A 21,543-nucleotide genomic window follows, 5' to 3' on the forward strand; every position below is an offset into this window, starting at 1 on the left:
GTAGTGGATACCAATGTTGATTGGGGTTGTATCGATTATGTGATTGTGAACATGTAATTTTGAGTCGTGTCACTCTGTCGCTCCTGCTCCTATCTTGAGACGCAGATATAGATGTATACTCGAGGCCTCGGGACGACATGCCCTCCAACCATCATAGTGCTCTTCGTATCTGTCAACACAGAATCCCAATCGAAGATCCGGAGTCTCCACAGAGACACGTGGGGACACGGAAAGCCATGTCGTGGCATTCTTTTGGAGGATTATCATATCCAGTCTCCAGCTCCCCATGCCAAATCCCGGCGAAACTGCTTTCTCGGGAATTACAAAGTGGCACTCTCTTCCAATTTTCGTTTTCTCGTCACTTCCTCCTCAGTTGCTAGTTGCTGGTCGCTGTTGCATGCTGTCGCTCATCATCTTTCAACATCTATATCAAATTCACCTTTTTAGCTTTTCTCTCTATCCTTCAAGTTGTCAAAAATCATTCAAAATGGTATGTCCCCCTTCCCCCTTCGCAAAAGACGAAGTAATGCTGATGAGTGCTGTGTGAATAGGGTAAAGTACGTATAAAACATTTTTTAGACAGAATGGAAGATGGAACAACATAGCTGACGGAAGGTCTTTGATCAATCTTTCTTTGACCTGGTCGCTTCTCCATCTAACAGGGTACACCCTCTTTGTGAGTCTGTCTATTTACCATACATATCGGATACAGATGGAGGATATAATGCTGACGATTGTGCTACGTGATATATAGCGGTAAACGACACTCCAAATCCCACACTCTCTGTCGAAGATGTGGTAACCGATCTTTCCACAAGCAAAAGCTCAGTGGGTATCACTTTTTTTGGATGTCAGAGTGGAGAACGGGGAATGGGGAATGAAGAAAGGCCATGGCAACGATGTTGGATTACTTCGGAGTGCAGTGTGGTGGGCGAATCACTGGCTGGGGTTTGAAGATGTTTCGCGAAGATCGGAGAGTGGAATAGAGCAGGACCAGTAGGATAGAGTATCAAGAAGTAGTACTGACATCGATCTCCCTCATAGCTTGTGCTCAATGTGGTTACCCTGCTGCCAAGCTCAGATCCTTCAACTGGGGTTTGAAAGCTAAGAGAAGAAAGACTACGTGAGTTTATTTATACTGCAAACATTATACAAACCAAGAGAATACATATTGACGATGATAACAATATCTTTCTATTTATTCTACACCTACGGTTGATCTCTTCTTACTATCTTACCTATATTCCATTTTCGCCCATACAGCGGTACCGGTCGACACGCCCACCTTAAAGACGTCAACCGACGATTCAAGAACGGTTTCAGAGAAGGTGGTGCTGCCCCTAAGAAGGTCAAGGCCACTTCCGAATAAACAATTCATAGTACTACATACGATGTGATATGAATTTGGGATTTTGGGAGTAGACGATGGTGGTCTGGTCGTTAGGCTCGGAGACAGACTTGCAATTGCATTTCGAGCAGAGCATGTATTCATACCCAAAAAAAAAACAGAACTGGGCATTTGGCAGATGATCTACAGAGTGCACCATGGATATTTTCAAGATATCCAGAATAACCCAGCAACGTATATATAATCTGGCAAGATACGTCAAACCTCAATTTCTGTTTAAACAAAGTACAAAGATACAATTTTTGCATATGCGAGTAACATGATAATATGAGTAAGATACGTTATATTCTTTTCTTGCCAGATACGGAACATGATTATACATTCTCGAACAGGAGACCGTCCGTCCATCTTCTTTCGACCTCTCACTTCTAGTCCTCCGTCCAATTACTGCTATATCCTTCTCATCAATTTAACATCTTCCAATATGATCAGGTACAGGAAATCATGTAATCAAACAAATAACAATTGACAAACCACCTGATATCTGTTCTACATCCTTTTTTTATAAATGGCAAGAATTCCATGTTATCTCCTACCACCTAACTATCTATATTCATCTTTCAACCTCAACATTTTCTCCTCCTGATCAGCCAACATCTTCATCCAACCCAAGAACAACTTCTGGTTCGCTTCCCTATTCTTTCCAGCATTCATGATCCTATTTCTAAAAGCAGCGATCGCCTCGGACATCGGTACAGTCTTCTTGTTCAAACCTTTAAACCAATCTAAAACATCTTGTTTCGTTATCATACCGGGGAAAGGTTCAATCTCTTCTGGACCTGGAGTGGGAGTATTCGATCCTGATTTTTTGGATTTTTTTCCCACTCTTCCTGCCTCGCTAGGTGAATTCTTCCTTTTAGATGAGGGTGAACTGGTCGAAGGACCGGAAGGACCAGATGGACCAGGTGATTCAGATGTAGTCTTCCTTTTACCAGATTTGTTGCCTTTCGCAGCACCACTCGAGCCAGGAGCAGGCGAGGCGTCCCGTGTTGAATGTCCAGATACGGGACTTGATCCCCTGGCCGGACCAGGTGACTGACCCCGTCCTGGAACAGGTGAATTACCCCTCATGACTGGAGAAGTCGCTCTACCTTCGGGACTAGCTGCTCGACCAGATAATGGACTTCCCGCTCTAGCTCCTCCGGAAGGTCTAGGTGATGCACCTCGTGATGCAGCCCTCTGAGCGAGCAAAGCGGCACCTGAACCTGGAGGAGCGGTGGAGGCTTTTCCCGGCATAGGCCCATTAGGCCTTTTACCGGTGGGTGAGGAGGTACCCCTGGATCCAGGTCCTCTAGAAGGTGGTCGAGAGGGTCTATCGCCATCTGCAAGGGGTTTCTTATCCTTGTCTTTATCTTGATCTTTGTTTTGGGATGTTTTGCTATCAATACTTTCCGTATCTGAATCGTCCTATTTGACCAACAAGAAACAAAAAGACCTTCAGACCAGTCATCTTCTGGAGATGAATTGGGAACTTACCGAATCATCATCCGAGAACAAGTTATCATCTTCACCTTCCTCTCTTCTCTTTTTCATAATCTTTTTCAACTGTTTACCTTCTTCCGAATACTTCTTCCTCTCTCCAAACAGATCATCTTCGTCGTCGTCCTCGGCAATCTGAGGTTTATCACCCACATTGGCATTTGCCAATCTAAATTCCTTCTTCTGTTGTTCTTCAGCTTCTTTCGCATCATCCTCTTCCTCTGCATTTCGATAGAACGTATTGACGTCATCGTCGTCTTGGAAATGCTCCGCTTCGTCGAAATCCAATTCTTCATCGATACCTCCCTCAAGACCCTATGACAATGATAACAAACATCAGCACTTGTTCAAACGGTGTTCGGTCGGTAGTGACTCACCCTTTCTGCCCTTCTACCTTCTTTGACATAATCATCCTCATACTTCTCAATCTTGGGTTTCCTATCCTCCAAATTACCATTGTTCAGCCTCATCCTTCCTTCCCACCTCATCGCCCTTTGCTCCAAGTCTCTCTCTGCTTTTATATTAAGTACGGGTCCTTCAGATGTCGAGCCATTACCGTTGGTATCCGAACCTTCAGGTCGGAGTGCCCATCTATCATGTATTTTATGTTTCGCTTGATGTTCGAACTGCAAACGATGTCTAACATTAGCCCTGCACCCGTGACACAAGAAGACCGGTAGACAGGCGACATATTGATTTTATTTGACAGATCATAGTAAGAATGACGATGACATACCAATTTGATAGCTTCATCCGAATCTAACGCTTTGAATGGTCTTTCCGGATCGAACCTATAAGTTCTACCTAGCGGTACCATCTCAAACCCATCTGTCGTTCCGTCATTAATCAACAATACCGTAGGTAACGCCGAAGGTTCTTGCATCCTTCCAACCCAGGTTTCAGGTATATTGCTATTTGCACCGGTGGATGATCTAGGTTTTGAATTTTCTAATATCCAAGGTTGGGCTTCTTCTCTTCTTAGTCTCATGACTTCTACATCCTGATGAAATACCTCTTTCGTACCTTTCTTCATCTTTCTTTTCCCTTTAGTAGGAGGTGGAGGATGATCTTCATTAGAGCCTGGTGGAGCAGTACCTATCAAAGACATATCCATACCTTCAGGTTTCTTCTCCACTACTGGTTTACCCTCTGCATCCAACACGGGTTTCCCACTAGCATCGTATACGTATTTACCCATGATCTTCCCTTCACCGTCCAAAGCGAATAATGGAGGTTGTTTAGGTCCAGGTCGCTTTCGATTCAATAAGACTGTTCTGCCAATTTGACTTGGATCGATCTCTTTCTCGTGGTTGAGTCTCATAAAGTTGAATCGCAGTCCTCCATCTGAACCAGAAGAGAAGATCTTGATCTCGGTGATATTGGGGTTCTTACCATTGGTAGTATCGCTCGATTCGGGCTTGATGGTGGTTGAAGTGGAAGATGAGGCGGCAGCATTAGAAGGACGTGTGTATGGAGAAGGACCAGAAGCCGAGGTGGAAGTGGAAGTAGACGGGCCACCAACCGAACGAGACGGTACCCTGTTGCGGCGGTCTTTGTCCTTTCGCTTTCTGAGGAAGAGAGCAGCGTCGGACATGGTGTGAGAGGGCGAAGAGGAGAAGATATTAGGACGAGGTGATGGATGTGAAGATGAAAGGATGAAGAGATGAAGAAAGATTGAGCGCCAACGATACAATTTATAACTAACATATATAAGATTATACAGAGTAGGTTGTGGGTTCGCGTGATGACGGACGAGGGCCAGTCGACTGACGGACATCACCGTAAACTCCGTCTGTACCCTACCACCACCACCGCCACCACCAGCTCACCTAAACAAACCCTTGCTTCATCCTCTTCCTTCTTTCCGTGCTTTCTTTTCCTACCTTTCGTAATCTGGTATACTATTAGCTTATAACCTCATCCGACTCGATACGAAGATGGCCAGTAACTTAGATTCAGTGCTCAAGAAGAACGCGAATGATTTAGCAAAAGAACTGGAGGTGGGTTCATTGCTTCTTCACTCTCCTTATATGGGCTAGTTGACTAACGGTTGATTCCTCGTCTGCAGGTGGAAAGAATATTGAAAGCATTTAAATTAAAGTGAGCTGATCTTGCGATAGAGATGCTGTCGATGCAATTCAGCTGACCGATGCCTGCCATAATGAACTAGCCCATATGACATACTCGATTTACCTATAACGGCGACAGAAGCTGAGATTAAGAAACAATACCGTAAGAAATCTTTACTGATTCATCCAGATAAATTCAAGCATGAGAAAGGTTTGGAGGTGAGTCGTGTCTCCCATTCTCACTATTCCTTTCCCAAAGCAAAGGAATTGAGGCTCATGTATGTAATGTCTTTATGTGTTGGTGGTGGCAATTAATAACAGGCGTTTGATTTTCTGAAAAAGGTCAGTCAGTTTCTCTTATTTCTATTAGAATGTACAACTGACTTCATAGGTAATATCGCTCGTTCCGACCACACCACAGGCTGAAGACCAACTTTCTGATCCTGCGAAAAGAAAAGACATTGACATGATTATGACTCACGCGAGAACCCAAGTACTGAAAGCGTGAGTGGGTCTTGATTGCCATGACATCTCATCTGTTCTCTGTTATCTGAAAGATCATGCTTAACTGGTCATGTTTGATAGCATACTCGGAAGTGGATACTCAACGAATATTCCAGATGACGATCCTCGAATAACCAACTTGACCCCTCCTTTTGACCAGCAAGTACGAGCGAAGGGTCGTGAGATCCTGGTAGAAGACGAATTGGCACGAAGGCGGTGAGCCTACCTAATTCCAACATGACTGAGCCGAGCTGATGGAACGTTCTGTGTTGTATCAGGAAAACCAAATTGGCATATGCAAACGAAGGTGCCGAAAAAGCCAAGCAGGAAGCAGAAGTAGCAGCTAGGAAGAGGAAAGTGGAAGAACAAGCTAAATGGGAAGGTAAGTCTATTAAGAACCATTCAATCTATCCACCTACCTGGGATGTTCGATCTTACCTGTCCTTCGGGATATGGCGGCGGTATCTTACGATTTTGTGTCGTACACAGATAAACACGATTTCAAGATCAACATCTTACCTAAGGAGACCAGATCGACCAGATCCCATTATCTTCCTTGTTTCCTGCATGATATGGTGTAATGGTGAGCATTATGCTGACACTTGATTTTTTTTCTCTCTTTTGGTTTGGAATGAACAGAACGGAGAGAAGAACGTATATCAGACTGGAGGAGTTTCAGTAATAAGAAAGCTAAGAAGAGTAAGAAGAACTCACACGTTTTGGGATAAATTAACTCAATCAAAAGCAAGTGACCTTCTTTCCGTTCTGTCAAGAGAACAAATATCATCTTCTGATGAAATGAGTAGCCTCTCTTATGATATGATATGGTGTCAGTCATCTGTCGAGGGATATAATTGTACTTGTACGTATTAATGGGTGTATATTGTAACATCATGTTATTATGCATTCATGCTTGTTCATACCGTCTGTTCATATTTATGAATTTGCATGTAGGTCGTCAATATCGTTATTCTATCTCTATCATTAGTATACCAGTCTACTTTCTTCGCAAAAGCTTCAGCCCCTCCCTAGACCTACTTTCCCACCATCTTGCAGAATCTTCTCAACCTGATCAATCGTGACGAACCAACTCCATCCTTTCCCTCTATCTCTACCCCTATGAGCAATCGGATACTTCAACCTTCCAATTATGGTGTGTGGACCTGAGAACACATGAAGATGTAAATGAGGTACGGATGAAAAAGGTGGTATGTGGAATCCCATTTTAGGTGGTGGTCGATCTGGAACGAGGGAAGTTGCAAGGGATCTCATTGAACCCACTATATGACAAATTAGCTGTTAGACCCTTACCATATGCTATATACCATTTACGATATGCGATATTCATCTGTTAGTACTCACATAATGGTAGATGTTCTTCGGTTAGCTGTTTGACTGAAGACACCACATGTTCTCTCGGTATGATCAATAAATGTGTTTTAGCTCGCGGTGTACGGTCGTAAAATGCTATCAGTTGATTATCCTACATCACAGGATATCCACACACACGAGCTCAGTGATTCTTATACATATAGGTAAATGAATAAAGGTAGGTAGCACATTCACTTACCTCGTAGACTATGTTGAAACCATTTTCTTTCGATGCGTCACAAAAGATGCAACCCTTCACTACCTTACTATCACCTGTTGTTGAAGGTATCAGAGGATCTTGAATGGGGTAATCAGCTCGATCTGAGGAAGAGGGAAAACATGATGCGAAATTGGGCATTGATACGTGGTACACTTGCGTTTCAAGTATCTCATTTCACTTTTGGATGTGAGGAGGGATCGTGGTTATAACGAGAGATCTGGTCTGTACTCTACTTCCGTCTAAAGTCGACTGGAGCTGCCGCAGTCCACCATCAACTGCTATCCAACGGAAACGGAAACAAGTGGGATGTATCTCAAGATCATCGGATCATCTTAGTGTGCAACTAACCACGGATAAGACTCTATATATAGGTGCAACTTGATACGTTATGCATGAAAATTCTTCAAATCATATATCATATTTTCCATCAATCCATCAATCTTTATCAACTCCTTTCTCATCGAAGAAGAAGAGAGGATATGTTGGTTTATGAACCTATTGAAATGAGTATCTTCAGAACAGTCAGCTTACCTCCCTCATCACCAAAGCCGAGGAGATCAATATGGAGAGAGCTCGAATCGTTCGATCAATCAACTCACCTTAGTCGCTTCCAGCTTGTTTAGCAGCCTCAGCACCAGCTTTGAAGCCATGTTCCCATTCCCAATCGTCATCGGAAGAATGTCCGGACTCTTGAGCTCTTTGCTTAGCCCATCCAGCTACGTCACCTGGGATATCGTTTCCTGATGACAAGGCGGCAACGGCATCGGCCCATCCAGCTTCGAATCCTGGGAAGTACTTGCCAGTGGGTTGATAGCCGTTTCCGTTTTCGGCCCAGTAGGCTTTGTGGTTGTCTACGGACAGAAAGGGTATCAACAATGTTTGTAAAGGAAGGTATGAGAGGTATGATGAAGACGGATGAAAGAAAGATGAAGAAGGTATGGATTGAAGTAACAGTGAAAGCCAACTCACTCTCAGCCTCATCTCTGAGTCTGGCCATGGTATCGTGATCAGGAGTGTTGAAGCCCATTTTGTCCTGTATTTTATTTGTTCGTTCGTTAATTCGTTATTTGTTATTTGTTATATATGGAAAGAGAGATCGTTGTTGAGAAAGAAAGAGAACGAGGAAGGAATGTGACTTGAGATGAGTGGGGTATATATACCTTTTCCGTGTGACTCTTGGTTGTACTCACTCCACGTACGAAGCCCGGCGCACTGATCTTCTCGACACGTCACATAGGAATGTATACCCGTAAGGTACAGACAGTATGAGGAATGACTCATCAATTATGACGTAAATCTACCTCTTCGATTGATCGTCGTCAACCTTGCAACGTTTTAGGGGGATACATTGGACTTGAGTGTCTCTTGGCAAGTGAAGTAACAACGAGGTCCACATGCATGAGGATGAGGATGTCGGAGATGATGGCGATCAAAGGATTGACATGAGAAGAGAAGATGACTGTATGAACGGAGTGGATCGTGAGATCCTTGGCGTTGAATCTGACTAGCTGCTAGTGATATCTACGGTTCAACCGGTTGATTCCGTCGATGAGGAGTCACACGTGGCTGACACGCTGTGACCATGTTTTGTCTTTCTTTCACAAATCATACGCGTATATCCGTGAGTTGGTACTTTTGCTTGTGTTTCAGCTTGAACCATTCTCAAAGTGTACACAAACTTCACTTTCCATCATCATCATACCATCATCTTACAACCTACGCCTTAGGGATTGACCATCTACCTGGATAGAGTCAAGTAGAACCAATCCCAGACAAGATGTTATCGCCTATACCGATGGAACGACGCAACTCCCAGCATGCTTCTGGTAGTTCATCGACCGACAGGATGGGTCACGGACGCACGAAGTCACTAGGAGCGATCAATTTCGGTGTTGGTCTTGGAACGAACGGTTATGGAGGACCATCAAGTCCGAAACCTATTGGAAGCCCTACGGCTGGTGGTGGGGCGGAGTACGAATGGGCTGATATACAAGCTAGGTGAGCTATTCTGTTTGCGAGATCCAGCACAAACGATAGAGAAGCTAATTTGATGAATCATGAGGTGATAGGACATTCTGTAAATGGTCAGTCACCTCACAGCTAAACTTCCTCCATTCTGTCACTTGAGATGGGAACTTGAAGCTGAGATGAACGAGGGATGTATAGGTTGAATAAACAGCTCGAAAGTCAAGGATTGGACCCTATGATAGATTTGGTTAGAGATTTCTCGAATGGCGTTAAGCTTATCCAAGTAAGTGACATGGCTGCCCATCTGTTCTCACCGCCTACATTGATCCTGTCATGTTTCATCCGGAACTGCTGAATGTAAATTTGAACCATCAGCTGACTCTGACTTTGCAAAACAGTTACTTGTAAGCTAGCCCACCAGATATCAGATTCCCTACCTAGTACCCTCCAGCTCACTCTGACACCTCGTAGGAAATCATGTCAGAAGAGTCCCTAGGACGATACGTCAAGAAACCTACCATGAGAGTTCAAAAGTGTGAAAATGCAGCTAAAGCATTGAACTTTATAAGAGGTAAAAATATAAAATTGACTAATATCGGTCCTGAAGATATTGTAGATGGGAATCTCAAGTTGATATTGGGTATGGTTAGTTTGTCTCAAATCATCACCTACCTTCCGTGTCGGGAATGAGATACCTACAGGACTCGCCCAGTATAGGTGCAGACGCTGGGAGATGCTGATACGCAACTTTGCGATGTAGATATGGACCTTGATTTTGAGGTTTACAATCGCCAGTATCACGTATGTCCACCTCACCTTCCGCTTCAATACATCCGGTTCAAAATGACTAACATACTCAATGATCATAGCGAAGAAGGTCTCTCGGCCAAAGACGGTTTACTCCTTTGGTGTCAGAGGAAAACAACACCTTATAATCCTGAAGTGGATATTCAGAACTTCAAATCTAGTTTCGCAAATGGTCTGGCATTGTAAGATTTCCTCTTTATTTGCTTGCTTCGAAAAGGTTGTACATCATTGCTTATGTCAAATTTCTTTTGGGTCAATCTAGGTGCGCTCTGATACATCGTCATCGACCTGAGCTGCTGGATTATCACTCCCTGGATAAAAGCGATAAGAGGGGAAATACAGAATTGGCATTCAAGGTTGCAGAAGAGAGATTGGGTATACCTGTAAGCTGAAAAAGCACAATTGCTCGAGGGCACAAGCCAAGCTGATATCTCTACCTTGTAATGTAGCGTCTACTCGAAGTTAAGGATCTATGTGATGTAGAAGTGCCAGACGAAAGATCGGTGATGACTTATGTAGCGGAGTTCTTCCATAAATTCTCTAGTGAAGGTAAATCACTTGGCAATGATCCTACGGACGCAGCTAATAGATGCGTATGTAGACAAAGCGGAGACTGGTGCTAGACGGGTAGAGAAATTTGCAGAGTTGATGCAAGGTCTTTGGTGAGCTGAAGCGTCATAGATAGTCAGAAGAAATCAGCTAACCAAAGTACGTAGGACAAACAAAAACGACTTTGAGCGACGTATGGCTCTTCTCCTCTCCTCACTCGAGTCGACACTTCATTCCTGGTCACTCATACCTCAATCTACCACTTACCCTGAAGCGATCGCCCATCTGAACAAGTTCAACGAATACAAGAAAACGACAAAACGTGAATATGTGAAAGAAAGACAGGAATTAGCTGCGCTGTATAGTAATATCCAAACCAAGATCAAAACGTATTCACTGAGATCATGGGAACCAGTCAATGGATCGAGATTGGAGGATCTTGAGAGGAGATGGCAGGAGTTTTTGGTGGTTGAGACTGCTAGAAGTAGAGGTATCAATGCTACGATTAGAGAGTGAGCTGAATACTTCCCGAGAGAGCTAGAATACAGCTAACATGAGGTTTGACGCAGTATCAAAGATGCTTTGAGGAAGAGTTTCGCTAAGGCGGCGGAAGATTTTGTACTGAGAATGCAAGAGATCGAACAGGCTATAGGAGCTTTGAGGGGATCTTTACCTGTAAGCTTGACGCTATAACGAGTATCGTGTTTCAGCTTATATATTTTGTGGATATGTAATGAAGGATCAAAAACAAACCTTGGTCAAATTATCTTCCACCATCCCCTCACTTCGAACCACCTTGACCACTCAGATATCCTCACTTAACAACAGTTGTCAAGAAGCCAAAGTTGAAGAAAATGATTATACCGTCTTGACGTATGATGATTTAGAATATGAGTTGTCGTTAGCTGAAGCGGGAGTGAAGAAGAAATTGGCATTTGTGGATAATCAATTGGTTTCGGCTCAACATACCAATGTCACGCCTGCTAAATTGGAGGAATTCGAGGCGACTTTCAAACATTTCGCTTATGAGGATAGTAATGTGAGTGCATGTTTGTCGTGAAATTAATATTGAAGAAATGGAAGAGAAGCTGATTGGATTGACCATGCTTCTAACACTTCGCAATCATCATTTTTCGCGGCTATCCTTCTTATCCTGCCTTATTTCTGATTCACTCCTGTCGTCATCGTCTCGTTGTCGAGCAACTGCAGACCCTCGGTGTATGGGAGATGCATTCTGCTTTAGCATCCTTGGGAATAGTCTACGCAGAAGAAGAGATAGGTATAATCTATACGGAATTGGAACAGAAATTCGGTCAAGTCACTTATGAGGCTTGGCTGGATCTTTTGGTGAGCTTACTTACGCGAAGCGTAGGAACATCAGCTAACTGAAATATTTTTTTGCTGGGTTAGGTCGTTTTGACGAAAGACGATGCGTCTTCTCCTGAGCAATTGAGAGAAGCGTTCAGAGGAATGGCAGGTGATAAGGTGAGTGGAGTACTTGCCTACTAGCCTCATATACTGCTAAATTCCAAATTGACAAATCTGTGGTGCGTGTCTTACTTTAGCCATACGTTACGGATATAGATTTCCAATATGCGCATTTACCAAAGGAAACCATCAGATTCTTATCTGAGATCATGCCTGAGGAGAAAGATCCACAGCCTTTGGACGAGGGTCAGGAGAGAGCTGTCTCAGAGGGACAGAAGGCGTTTGATTGTAAGTTAACCTCAACTTCGATTAATATGAAATGCGTTAGACGAGCGGTCCAGCTGAGTATAAGCTGATGCCTTTATTCTCCCAGACCACGCTTTCCTCGAAGAAGCATTCACGTTCTAGACCATGCAATACCTTACTTAGTCTGAGGTATATAAAATACATAGTATCCTATATGATAGTTGCTATACGATATGATAATGAACATTAATGAAGTATCTTGTGGAGGATGAAAGTGCCACAGTAGGATTATTCCGATCCACACCAGAGCCATTCAGGGTAATCAGTCGCGCCACGCTGACTTGCTGTTGATACAAGACCATCGTCACCGCATTGACTACTCACTCGTATGGACCAGCATCAAGACGTTGGTTGTTATCGTTCATCTGGAGAACATTGATATATCCCCTCGACTGCATAACTCCTCTTTTAGATCACATAGAAGGACCAAATTAGTATTCAGGCAAAATGGTGAGCTCGTCTCTGGTTATAAAACTTCATAATTGAGCTCATCGCTGATATTTCGGTGTGTGGAATGATGGATTAGTCTTCCGGTGTTCAACCTGTGAGTGTAATCTACGTTCTCTTCCTTCTCCTGTGTGATGTATACTTGGAATAAGCTGGGAAGGGACGAAGGAGTAAGGGGTGTCATGATTGTGAAAAATAAGAGAGAGATACATAATATACTATATACCATATACCCCATCCCCTGCATCCCATTCCAATCTATCTCACTCACACGAGCATTCGCTAAAGCTCAATGCTCTCATTCGTAGACCCAAGAATGTCTTGAGAAATTCCAAGAACTCAAAACAGGCAAGAAACTCTCCTACGTCGTCTACGGCTTATCGGAAGATAAGAAGTCCATCGTCGTATTGAAAACTTCGGAAGATAAGGACTTCGATACGTTCGTAGGTGAATTACCGGAGAAGGAATGTAGATGGGCTGTATACGATTTCGAATTTACCCTTCCTGGAGGTGAGGGAGTGAGAAATAAGTTGGTGTTTGTTGTTTGGTGAGTGATCTTTTCAATTTGGCTTTAGGAAGTATTCGGAGAGAGGGGGGCGGGGTATGGTGTCTGTGCTATGTGTTGTGGAGAATTGTGGTGAAAGGAGGATTGGATTGTGTGAAGCGAGGGGAGAGAGATATATTAGGCGTGAGATGACTGTGGAGTGATTCGAATCAAGGAGAGAGGACAAAACGAGGAGAGAGGGAGAGAGGAGCGGAGAGAGGAGAGATGCAGGAGGGAAAGGGGAAGATCAGAGGGAAAAGGGAAGAGGAGAGAGGAGAGAGAGGAGAGGAGAGAGCGGAGAGGGAAGGAGGTATTGGATTGGTTTCGAATGGCAATGCCGGATACTTCAATTCAACGTTTACACGTTAAGGAGATATCCTCATAACATCATCTCTTCTTCTGCCCTTCACATTGCCTTTAATGACGGAACATCGATACCTTAATCAACCCCTTGAAGCGATGTGCTGACCCCCACACCCCGAACAGGTCCCCAGATGACGCCAACGTCAAGAACAAAATGATGTTCGCTTCTTCCAAAGACGCTCTCAGACGACGACTCGAAGGTGAGTGATCAGATATTCTAGACTACCCGTCATATTTCACTGTCATCGCCGTATCTACACACAATGATACGAAACTAACTTTGTATCCCTTCTTACTCAGGTATCCACATCGAAATCCAAGCTACCGACTTCTCAGAAATCACCAAAGATGCTAGTAAGTTATCTTTCTACTTGTAGTATGGAGCATAAGATAGGGGATAACTGATGTTGTTCGTACGTTACTGTAGTCTTAGAAAAGGCTCTACGAAGATAGACATGATGGCATTAGCTTAGATGAATATCTTAACTCTTCTTCGTCGTGTTTTGTGAGTTCTGGCTTGATATATTCATCCTCAAACACCAGAAAGTTGGATTGGAATCGCTTATCAAGTAATTGGTCGTACAGATTCGATATCCCCTTTCTCATCAAACTCCAATACAACTTTTGTTATAAGACATGAATGAATTCTCCTTTTAACTGCCTGCCGATCAACTCAACGGATTTCTTCTCACCTTAGCAAAAGGAAGAGGATCACGATACTCTTGTACTTGTTCAAGTGACGAGTGAGATATCGCACTGACTGATCTAAGATGTAGATACGAATTGGTCCCATTATACTTGACTGATATTGGTGTATAGGGTATGATAGCTGGACTGTGAGAATCGGTATTGCCAATGTGACCTTGTCAATAGGTTTTCGATGAAAGGAAATTTGAGGAGAATTTGGGGTAATCTCCTGCAGATCTCTCAGAACAATCCCTCGGCGAAGAGGCGTATGTTAGATTGTGATCGATTGTTAAGGCTGTGGACTCTGTGTCTACATCTTCCTAGCCCATTTCACGTCCTGGTGTATCCAAGGACAAACAGAAGCTGGGAAGCCGGATGTCGTACTTGGAACACAAAATGGCATCTGCGGTTTAATATTGATATAAAAGAAAGTTGAGGAACGAAGATATCGTATCAGCGACAAGAGATAGATCACAAATGACTATACCATGATGAGTATGATTCGCTGATGCGGAGGGAGCAACGGGGGAGAGGGGGTCCGCTCAGAACAATCGCTTCGTACGTCAGTCATGGAGAAAAGCCAGAACGATCACGGGATGTATAAAAATGTGCCGAACGAGAAGGTATATTTGTCACGAGCCCAGCAAAGACGAGGAATCGAGGTGATGGAATGCATTGAATGCATTCAAGATCAAACAAAGGAGGGTTGAGGTATAATATGGTTGATATTAATGGAAAACAGAGAACGAATAATGCACAATTAATGCGAATTTATATCAAGTATTTGGGGTAGAATGTGACGAACTCTGTCATATTCTGATTTGATATCTCGCTGATTGCAAGAGAGTTTGCCAGTGACGCTTTGCGTTTTTGACGATTTGACGGCATCTTGTTACTCCAATGGATGAATCGTCAAATCAGACATTTACCCAGAACGATCCCTCCAATACCGATTTGTCCAGTGAATTTCTTCGTTGGCCTTTGGGTATGTATTGAACGATAACATGTGTCGATATTTTACGATCGTCTTTTCCATATTGAACAGAAACCAAACCATTCAAGATACGGTAGATCACTCCACGGCCGCGTAGCTAGATAACGCAAACCGATAACATAAAAACATCCATTAGTAATGCCCGCTCCATCTCCGGTTTCATTACGTTTCCCTTGTTCTGGTTCTTGATCGTGTTCCGGGGAATGGGGTGTCTGAATAATGACACTCGCACAATCTAGAACTTGAACCCTGAATCGTGACCCCAATCGTAAGGCTCGATTAGGAATTATTGGTAATGCGGTGTAATCCGATTATCGGGAATGCCAAGTGGCAGATTACAAACCAGGTTGAACTGGTAATTAGCGCCACCTCACCGTTGTAGGATACTACGATCTACGCTTACGAATGCGGACGAGTCGATCAAGTAATCAGTCAGTCAATCAACCAACCCAACCCCATATATATATATACAAGTACTTGCTTTCTCCCTGCTGTCTCTTTCCTTTCTTCTTCTCCTTCATCAGATAATCAACACAGCACATATCGCACAAGCATATACACTTGTCAATCGATTGGGTCAGATCAAATCGTTCATTTGATTAACACAGCCATACCAAGCACACCACAGTACCAAGTACCAACGCACACGACTCCCCTTATCTCCATCAGTTTCAATCCAATATAACCCAATCCCCAACGAATAATACCTTGCACGTAAAGCATACCACACACGACTTTTAACGTACCCCTTCTTCACTCTCACTCTTCCCGCTCAACAACCTTCTCATATTTATCGTATACATAGATCTTAGAGGTATTCACTCTATTGGATATATTTGCCACCCATCTCATCCCAATCAATCGTTCATTCTTCCTTATCTCTCTTCTCGCCAATAACAGTAACAAAACATCAATATGTGAGTATCATCAATTATTTCTCAGTCATCAGCACTATCGCCTTTATTGAATTCATACATATATATATATGTCTGTGATACCATGCTAATGCTCATATACCTACCACAGGCCAGCCAAGAAACGATGTCAATTCAAAGTCGTCTACAACATCCCTACCTCCCCTACCGAAGAAGGTACCAAGCCTGAGATGACCGCCAACCCTACTCAATGCCCTTCAGCCGCTCAGCGTATAGTAGGAGATTGTCCTCATTGTCAGAAATGCTTCTGTTCGACTCATAGACAGCCAGAGGCGCATAACTGGTGAGTACCCTTTAAGTCTCCTAAGGACACCTCCTTGTGCACCTGTATTCATTTGTTTCCTCGGTATATCCCATCTTCTTTTCGCACACAAAACATCCACAATCCCTTTCTGTCATTGGCTTGATGCTGATAATCGTCGTTCAACCAGCTCCGGTATGCAAGCCTGTCGAGACGCAGCGTTCCAAGCCAACAAAGAACGACTCGAGAAGGAACGTACCGTCGCCAGCAAGATCGCTCAGGCTTAGTGTTCTGATTCGTTCATCTCAGATACCTCATCACCCCACATCATAGAGGGAAGAGAACTTTACTACTCGCGTTCATATTCTTTGTGTTTATGTTTCATTAACTTGTAAACCTGTTTGTACTCCAGTATTATATACCATTTTTGTAGAGAGAGATTCAATAGTCATATGAGAATGAGAATGAAATCGCATAAATCAGTACATAGGATTCGTTCGTTATACCTCGTCTGAATCGTCACGTCCGAAGGCATGGATCCCAATATACTGACACGACCCAAGTCCGAAAATGACACCTGCTACCGGCGACGAGCATGGTGGTTCGATCCACCTAGCTTTCGCAAGGCAGGCACCTCACCTTTCGGTACGTATCAAAGGCGGTGAAGTCGAGTGCTCGTAGCGTTTCAGCCTGGTGTCACTGATTACTCCGCTCATCTATCATCAATAACTTGAGTCAGCGAGTCTCCAGGGCTATCATGAGATACTGAGCATGCATTGGGCAATCACTCAGTGTCTCTGTCTCGTATTGCTGAGGTACATCGTGTGCAAGGTGATGGTGCATGACTTTGTATCCAAAATGTTGAGATGTGGATTGTAATTTCATCATTCGGAAATAGCCAAGAATAGCGACCTACGTCATGTAAATGTAACGTCCAACACGTTCAAGTCACTTCGGTTCACTTCACTTCCCTATCTTCTGTCTTTATCTATCCTCACAACGACACATCACTTCACCACGCTGGAGCCTAGTCCTCAGGCTGGACCCAATCCTGATCATGTCCTCTTCGAGCCTCAATCAGAATGTGCCGTACAAGCCATATACACCGAGGAGACAACGATCAGCCCGACCAGATCGACCTTTGCCCCCTCCTCCCCCACCCGACGAAGACATAGGCGCCGTCAATGCATTGGATCTTGCTCAAGGATTCGCTTCTCCCCCTTCACCACCACTTCCTCACCCCACATCATCCCAGAGCAAAGACAAAGCCCTGCCTCGCCCGCCAGCTACTGCGCCTGTAGGGGGTGGGTTTGGAAGACAGATTGATTTTTCCCAACCGCCTTCTGATGATCAAGATGGACAGAATATCGACTATTCCCAACCACTCCATACTGCACCTTTGCCGAATGCTGGTGCCAGTAATATCAGTGGAGCTCAATCTTCTGCGGCGCATCTACATCCTTATCATTCTACATACCCCATATCAGCTTCCAATCCTCCTACCACTCTTACACCCCTACGAGCCCATTACTTGAAAAAGACGTTGGTCAACTTACAAGTGCAACACGAGCTCAACCTAATCACTGATCCCGTACTAGGTGCCAACGCATTAGGATTACTGGGCGATCCATTCGTCCTACCTGAATCAGCCAAACAGGAAGCTTTACAGAAGATTTCCGAAAACTCGAGACTGGAAGGTCGATTAGGAGGGGATTTACCATTTCTGAGGTTCATGTTCCATCAATTCCTCTTGCCATTTCCATTCCTTTCCACTGCACCTCCAACCTTCTGGTCAGGAAAGGTACAACCCTTTCTATCTTCTTTCTTGGCTACTACTGGTGGGTCATCTACGACGGCTTCAAGTTTGAGTGAAGAAGAAAGAGAAGTGATGGAAAGCCTCATGACGAAAGAAGAAAGAAAGGAGATTTTGGAAAAGAAGAAATTATGGAATAAGATTGAAAAACATACTTCATTGATGTTTGGAGTAGGAATCAAGCTTATCTCTGGCGAAGAGGTGGTTAGGATAGGTCAGAATGAATTGAATAGGTTGGAAGCTCTTCAACAGGAGCGTAGAAGGAAATGGTTAGAAAGACATCCACAAAATCAAGGTGGACAAGGGTCGTTTGATCCGACAGCTGGGTTCGAGGTGAATGTAGTGGGTGTGAGGGTCGTCGTGGAAAAAGGAAGAGTGAGAAGTAGATCCCATGAGGTGAGCTTCGAGCTTCTTGATGAATACTCATTTTGCTTTAGTCTTATTCATTCCTCACTAACCTCATTTCACACTATCATCAGGAATTTATCATCCGGACAAGGCGTAATGGAGTGGCAGATGTCTTTGTTTCAAGGCGGTATGGTGATTTCAAGAGATTGGCAGACGAGGTAAGTTTGCTCTTTCTCAAAACATATGAGTCCTTTTTATACCACAAGCTCAATCCCTTTTTCTCCCCTTCAGCTTCGACTAGCTTTCCCAGATTACCCAATCCCACCACCACCTCCAAAAGACAAATCCGTCACTGCAGCAGCTACCAGTCCGCCTCCGACAGCAGGATACAGCTCTTACAACCCACTTCGTATGATATATGGCTCAGGTGGGAACGATGGCGGTTCATCAAGTGGATATAACACACCTCCATCATCTGCTGCTCCAGATTCACCATCTTCACCTACAACAAATACCACGCCACTATCAAGAGAGAAAAACCGATTGACTCTCCGAGCTTACTTGAATTCGATACTGGCATTACCGTTTATAATCAATTCACCTGTACTGAGATCATTCCTTTTATCTGCACCTACCACCCTGACTCCACCCGAAGCAGTAGACTGTCAAAGGCGGTTGGAGGCTGATGCGGTCCGAGAAGAAGGTAGGAGGAGGTTCAGACTGGAAGCTGAGAAGCGGATCGAAGCTCTCCGAGAAGGTCTAGCGCAATTTAAAGGTGATGTACTAAGTAAAGAAGGAGGGTTGAAAGGTGTCTTCGAAGTTGTACGAAGGGTTGAAAGGGTAGAGGATCTACCTAGAGCTGAGGCTAGTGTGCTGGAATGGGGAAGAATATCGTACGTACTTTGAACTAATGTCTGATTCAAGATCAAGCTGATATCGAGGTATATGCGACAGACTCGCAGCTACGATCTTCCAGCTTTTCGTAGCTTCCGATACTGCATCTGATACATTGGCGCAATTGAAGAGGCTACATGGTCTGATGCCTTATTTCGTTTTGAAAGGTATATTGAAGATATCGAATCCCATGGCGATGATACGAGGTAAGTTTGTAGGACAGCTTCCGCAAGCAATGTAATAACTTGATATTCTCACTCTCAAGACTATGCTGATTACTGGACTTTTTTGACAATATAGGTGTTTTGGATCTCTTCCTTGCCAGACCGTTCGGTGGTCAATCACTCATCCAACGAATGTTCTCTTCCTCACTCACCGAAGATGTCCGCTTATTGCAAGACGACATCGAAGCTGTACAAGAGAAGATCGATGATCCGGTTTTGTGTCAGAAAATCGAACAGTATGCCAATGCTCCTTTCGAGATCCAAGAGATTTACAGAAAAGATGCTGGTAAGTAACATATAAATCGGAAGATCAAATTTCAAGAAGTTGATCTATTCTAATTATATCTATAATTCATTGGCATAGCCCAAGAACGCATAGACCTACTGGTGACTATCCTCCGATCACCTGACATGCCTTCATTATCCCGACCTCAGTTTCAGAGAGTCGCAAGGGCTACTCGAGCGTATCATGAGTACAAGTCTGCTCAAGCTGAACTGGACGATTCGGATGATGATCTCGGACCGGATAGCGAAGATGCTTGGTTGTATGAGGATCTGAGCGTGTTGTTGAAATTGTGGACGAGGAAGAGGGAGAAAGAAGGTCTGCTAGCTTTGATTTTTGAGGTGAGTCGGACTTGCTGACTTTGACAACCGATGGATAAAATGATGAGCATACTGACGTGTCGGATGGAATATTGGCAGGGTGTTACCGCTGAATTACTCAAAGACATCATCACCATCTTCTATGCTCCCTTGGCTACCGTCTACAAAGCTGCTAGTATCGCAGATTCTTTAGGAGATATGCAAGCGTTCATTAATGATATGATACGTACGGTGGAACAAGTGGAAGAACGTGAGTCCATACTACTGACAAAGGGAGAGATAATCATGCATGATGTGTGGTACTGATTTTCTTTTTCTGGCATGTAGTATCGCAAGAAGATCCCCAACGAACTGTTCAAACATTCATCGACCTAGTCCAGCGGCACGAACAATCCTTCTACACATTCGTACACAACGTCCATTCCAAGGGACAAGGTTTATTCGACTCATTGATGTCATGGATCGAATTGTTCCTCACCTATGCTCGAACCGGTCTACCCCAACCATTAGATCTGGAAATCATCTTACCTGCTTCAGAAGAAGAGAGGAGAATTGTAATGAAAGAAGTCGATTCAGTTGCTGAATATCATTATAAACTCAAAATCGCTCACGAAGAGAAGATTCGAAGGAGATTTAGGTCTGCCGCTGCGACTGGTCCGGAAGCACCTGGGGTAGGGGAGGATGAAGAAGCTGCGCTGTTGGATAGTGTAATGGCAAGTTTGAGTATCGGTGAGACTGCTTTGGCGGAAGGTGGAGAGATGGCTGATGAAGAGTCTGAAGAAGAGGATGAAGAGGAAGAAGAGGAGTTGGAAGATATAAGGAATTTGAATTTGAGAGTGGAAGATCAAGATGAGAGCGAAAGATCTTCGTTGAACTCGGCTGGTTTCGCTGAAGAACCACAAAATCCCGATGAAGGTGGTAGTGGTAGTGGTACTAGGAGAAGGAAGAGCTCAGGAGGGCACAGAACATCCCTTGAGAAAATTAGAAATTCATTAGATTTCAAACATGCCTCCAAGGAGAAGGAAAAAGAACAGGACAAAGACAAAAGAGATCCGGCGAACGAACCTGGCCGACCAGCTAGATCACCTCAAATACCTGACTCAGCTATATCACAAGGACATGGAGGAAGAAGGAGAAAGAGGAAAGGAAGAAACGCAGATTTGTTATTGGTACCTCCTGAGACAAAGGCTATAAAGGAATTGAGACCTTTGTTCGTGGAGATTGTGAGTCGATCCACTGATCGTATATTGTCAGTGGAATTGCGACTGATATGATTTGGTATGATTTGATTGGGATTTGATAGCTACGTCCGAACTTGAGAGTAAGACCTATAAAGTAACC

The 21,543-nt window shown here is 43.9% G+C and overlaps 9 protein-coding genes across 9 annotated transcripts; 6 read left to right on the forward strand and 3 right to left on the reverse strand.

Moving 5' to 3' along the window:
* Positions 1 to 487: 487 nt before the first annotated feature.
* Positions 488 to 1,369, forward strand: I203_101605 (60S ribosomal protein L37-A; the record flags this gene model as incomplete). Its single annotated transcript, XM_065516915.1, has 6 exons — positions 488 to 490; positions 552 to 557; positions 663 to 676; positions 755 to 828; positions 1,045 to 1,123; positions 1,264 to 1,369. 6 exons carry the CDS (start codon positions 488 to 490, stop codon positions 1,367 to 1,369), a joined length of 282 nt encoding a protein of 93 aa, XP_065373733.1.
* A 582-nt stretch (positions 1,370 to 1,951) lies between these two features.
* I203_101606 (uncharacterized protein) lies at positions 1,952 to 4,481 on the reverse strand (the record flags this gene model as incomplete). The annotated part of the gene is made up of 4 exons (XM_019148928.1): positions 1,952 to 2,815; positions 2,885 to 3,202; positions 3,265 to 3,513; positions 3,624 to 4,481. The coding sequence occupies 4 exons, from the start codon at positions 4,479 to 4,481 to the stop codon at positions 1,952 to 1,954; spliced, it is 2,289 nt and encodes a 762-aa protein (XP_019001947.1).
* Positions 4,482 to 4,824: 343 nt separating this feature from the next.
* Positions 4,825 to 6,188, forward strand: I203_101607 (uncharacterized protein; the record flags this gene model as incomplete). The annotated part of the gene is made up of 8 exons (XM_065516916.1): positions 4,825 to 4,887; positions 4,956 to 4,987; positions 5,058 to 5,175; positions 5,278 to 5,298; positions 5,378 to 5,460; positions 5,542 to 5,676; positions 5,739 to 5,842; positions 6,100 to 6,188. The coding sequence occupies 8 exons, from the start codon at positions 4,825 to 4,827 to the stop codon at positions 6,186 to 6,188; spliced, it is 645 nt and encodes a 214-aa protein (XP_065373734.1).
* Positions 6,189 to 6,477: 289 nt separating this feature from the next.
* I203_101608 (uncharacterized protein) lies at positions 6,478 to 7,189 on the reverse strand (the record flags this gene model as incomplete). Its single annotated transcript, XM_019148930.1, has 3 exons — positions 6,478 to 6,740; positions 6,823 to 6,943; positions 7,031 to 7,189. The coding sequence occupies 3 exons, from the start codon at positions 7,187 to 7,189 to the stop codon at positions 6,478 to 6,480; spliced, it is 543 nt and encodes a 180-aa protein (XP_019001949.1).
* Positions 7,190 to 7,651: 462 nt separating this feature from the next.
* On the reverse strand, positions 7,652 to 8,078 carry I203_101609 (uncharacterized protein; the record flags this gene model as incomplete). The annotated part of the gene is made up of 2 exons (XM_019148931.1): positions 7,652 to 7,902; positions 8,021 to 8,078. 2 exons carry the CDS (start codon positions 8,076 to 8,078, stop codon positions 7,652 to 7,654), a joined length of 309 nt encoding a protein of 102 aa, XP_019001950.1.
* A 750-nt stretch (positions 8,079 to 8,828) lies between these two features.
* I203_101610 (uncharacterized protein) lies at positions 8,829 to 12,211 on the forward strand (the record flags this gene model as incomplete). Its single annotated transcript, XM_065516917.1, has 16 exons — positions 8,829 to 9,049; positions 9,121 to 9,135; positions 9,218 to 9,302; positions 9,491 to 9,664; positions 9,780 to 9,820; positions 9,889 to 10,008; positions 10,089 to 10,209; positions 10,276 to 10,375; positions 10,428 to 10,488; positions 10,543 to 10,887; positions 10,945 to 11,050; positions 11,115 to 11,414; positions 11,585 to 11,722; positions 11,786 to 11,860; positions 11,941 to 12,091; positions 12,177 to 12,211. 16 exons carry the CDS (start codon positions 8,829 to 8,831, stop codon positions 12,209 to 12,211), a joined length of 2,088 nt encoding a protein of 695 aa, XP_065373735.1.
* Positions 12,212 to 12,556: 345 nt separating this feature from the next.
* Positions 12,557 to 13,916, forward strand: I203_101611 (cofilin; the record flags this gene model as incomplete). Its single annotated transcript, XM_065516918.1, has 6 exons — positions 12,557 to 12,559; positions 12,636 to 12,653; positions 12,865 to 13,103; positions 13,587 to 13,663; positions 13,764 to 13,817; positions 13,891 to 13,916. The coding sequence occupies 6 exons, from the start codon at positions 12,557 to 12,559 to the stop codon at positions 13,914 to 13,916; spliced, it is 417 nt and encodes a 138-aa protein (XP_065373736.1).
* Positions 13,917 to 16,249: 2,333 nt separating this feature from the next.
* Positions 16,250 to 16,607, forward strand: I203_101612 (uncharacterized protein; the record flags this gene model as incomplete). The annotated part of the gene is made up of 2 exons (XM_019148934.1): positions 16,250 to 16,362; positions 16,511 to 16,607. The coding sequence occupies 2 exons, from the start codon at positions 16,250 to 16,252 to the stop codon at positions 16,605 to 16,607; spliced, it is 210 nt and encodes a 69-aa protein (XP_019001953.1).
* Positions 16,608 to 17,377: 770 nt separating this feature from the next.
* I203_101613 (uncharacterized protein) lies at positions 17,378 to 21,541 on the forward strand (the record flags this gene model as incomplete). The annotated part of the gene is made up of 9 exons (XM_019148935.2): positions 17,378 to 18,529; positions 18,613 to 18,699; positions 18,773 to 19,374; positions 19,436 to 19,581; positions 19,676 to 19,885; positions 19,964 to 20,223; positions 20,302 to 20,452; positions 20,530 to 21,425; positions 21,506 to 21,541. The coding sequence occupies 9 exons, from the start codon at positions 17,378 to 17,380 to the stop codon at positions 21,539 to 21,541; spliced, it is 3,540 nt and encodes a 1,179-aa protein (XP_019001954.2).
* Between the last annotated feature and the right edge of the window lie 2 nt (positions 21,542 to 21,543).

The sequence above is a fragment of the Kwoniella mangroviensis genome (genome assembly GCF_000507465.2).
Source record: "Kwoniella mangroviensis CBS 8507 chromosome 1 map unlocalized Ctg01, whole genome shotgun sequence".
Classification (NCBI taxonomy): Eukaryota; Fungi; Basidiomycota; class Tremellomycetes; order Tremellales; family Cryptococcaceae; genus Kwoniella; species Kwoniella mangrovensis.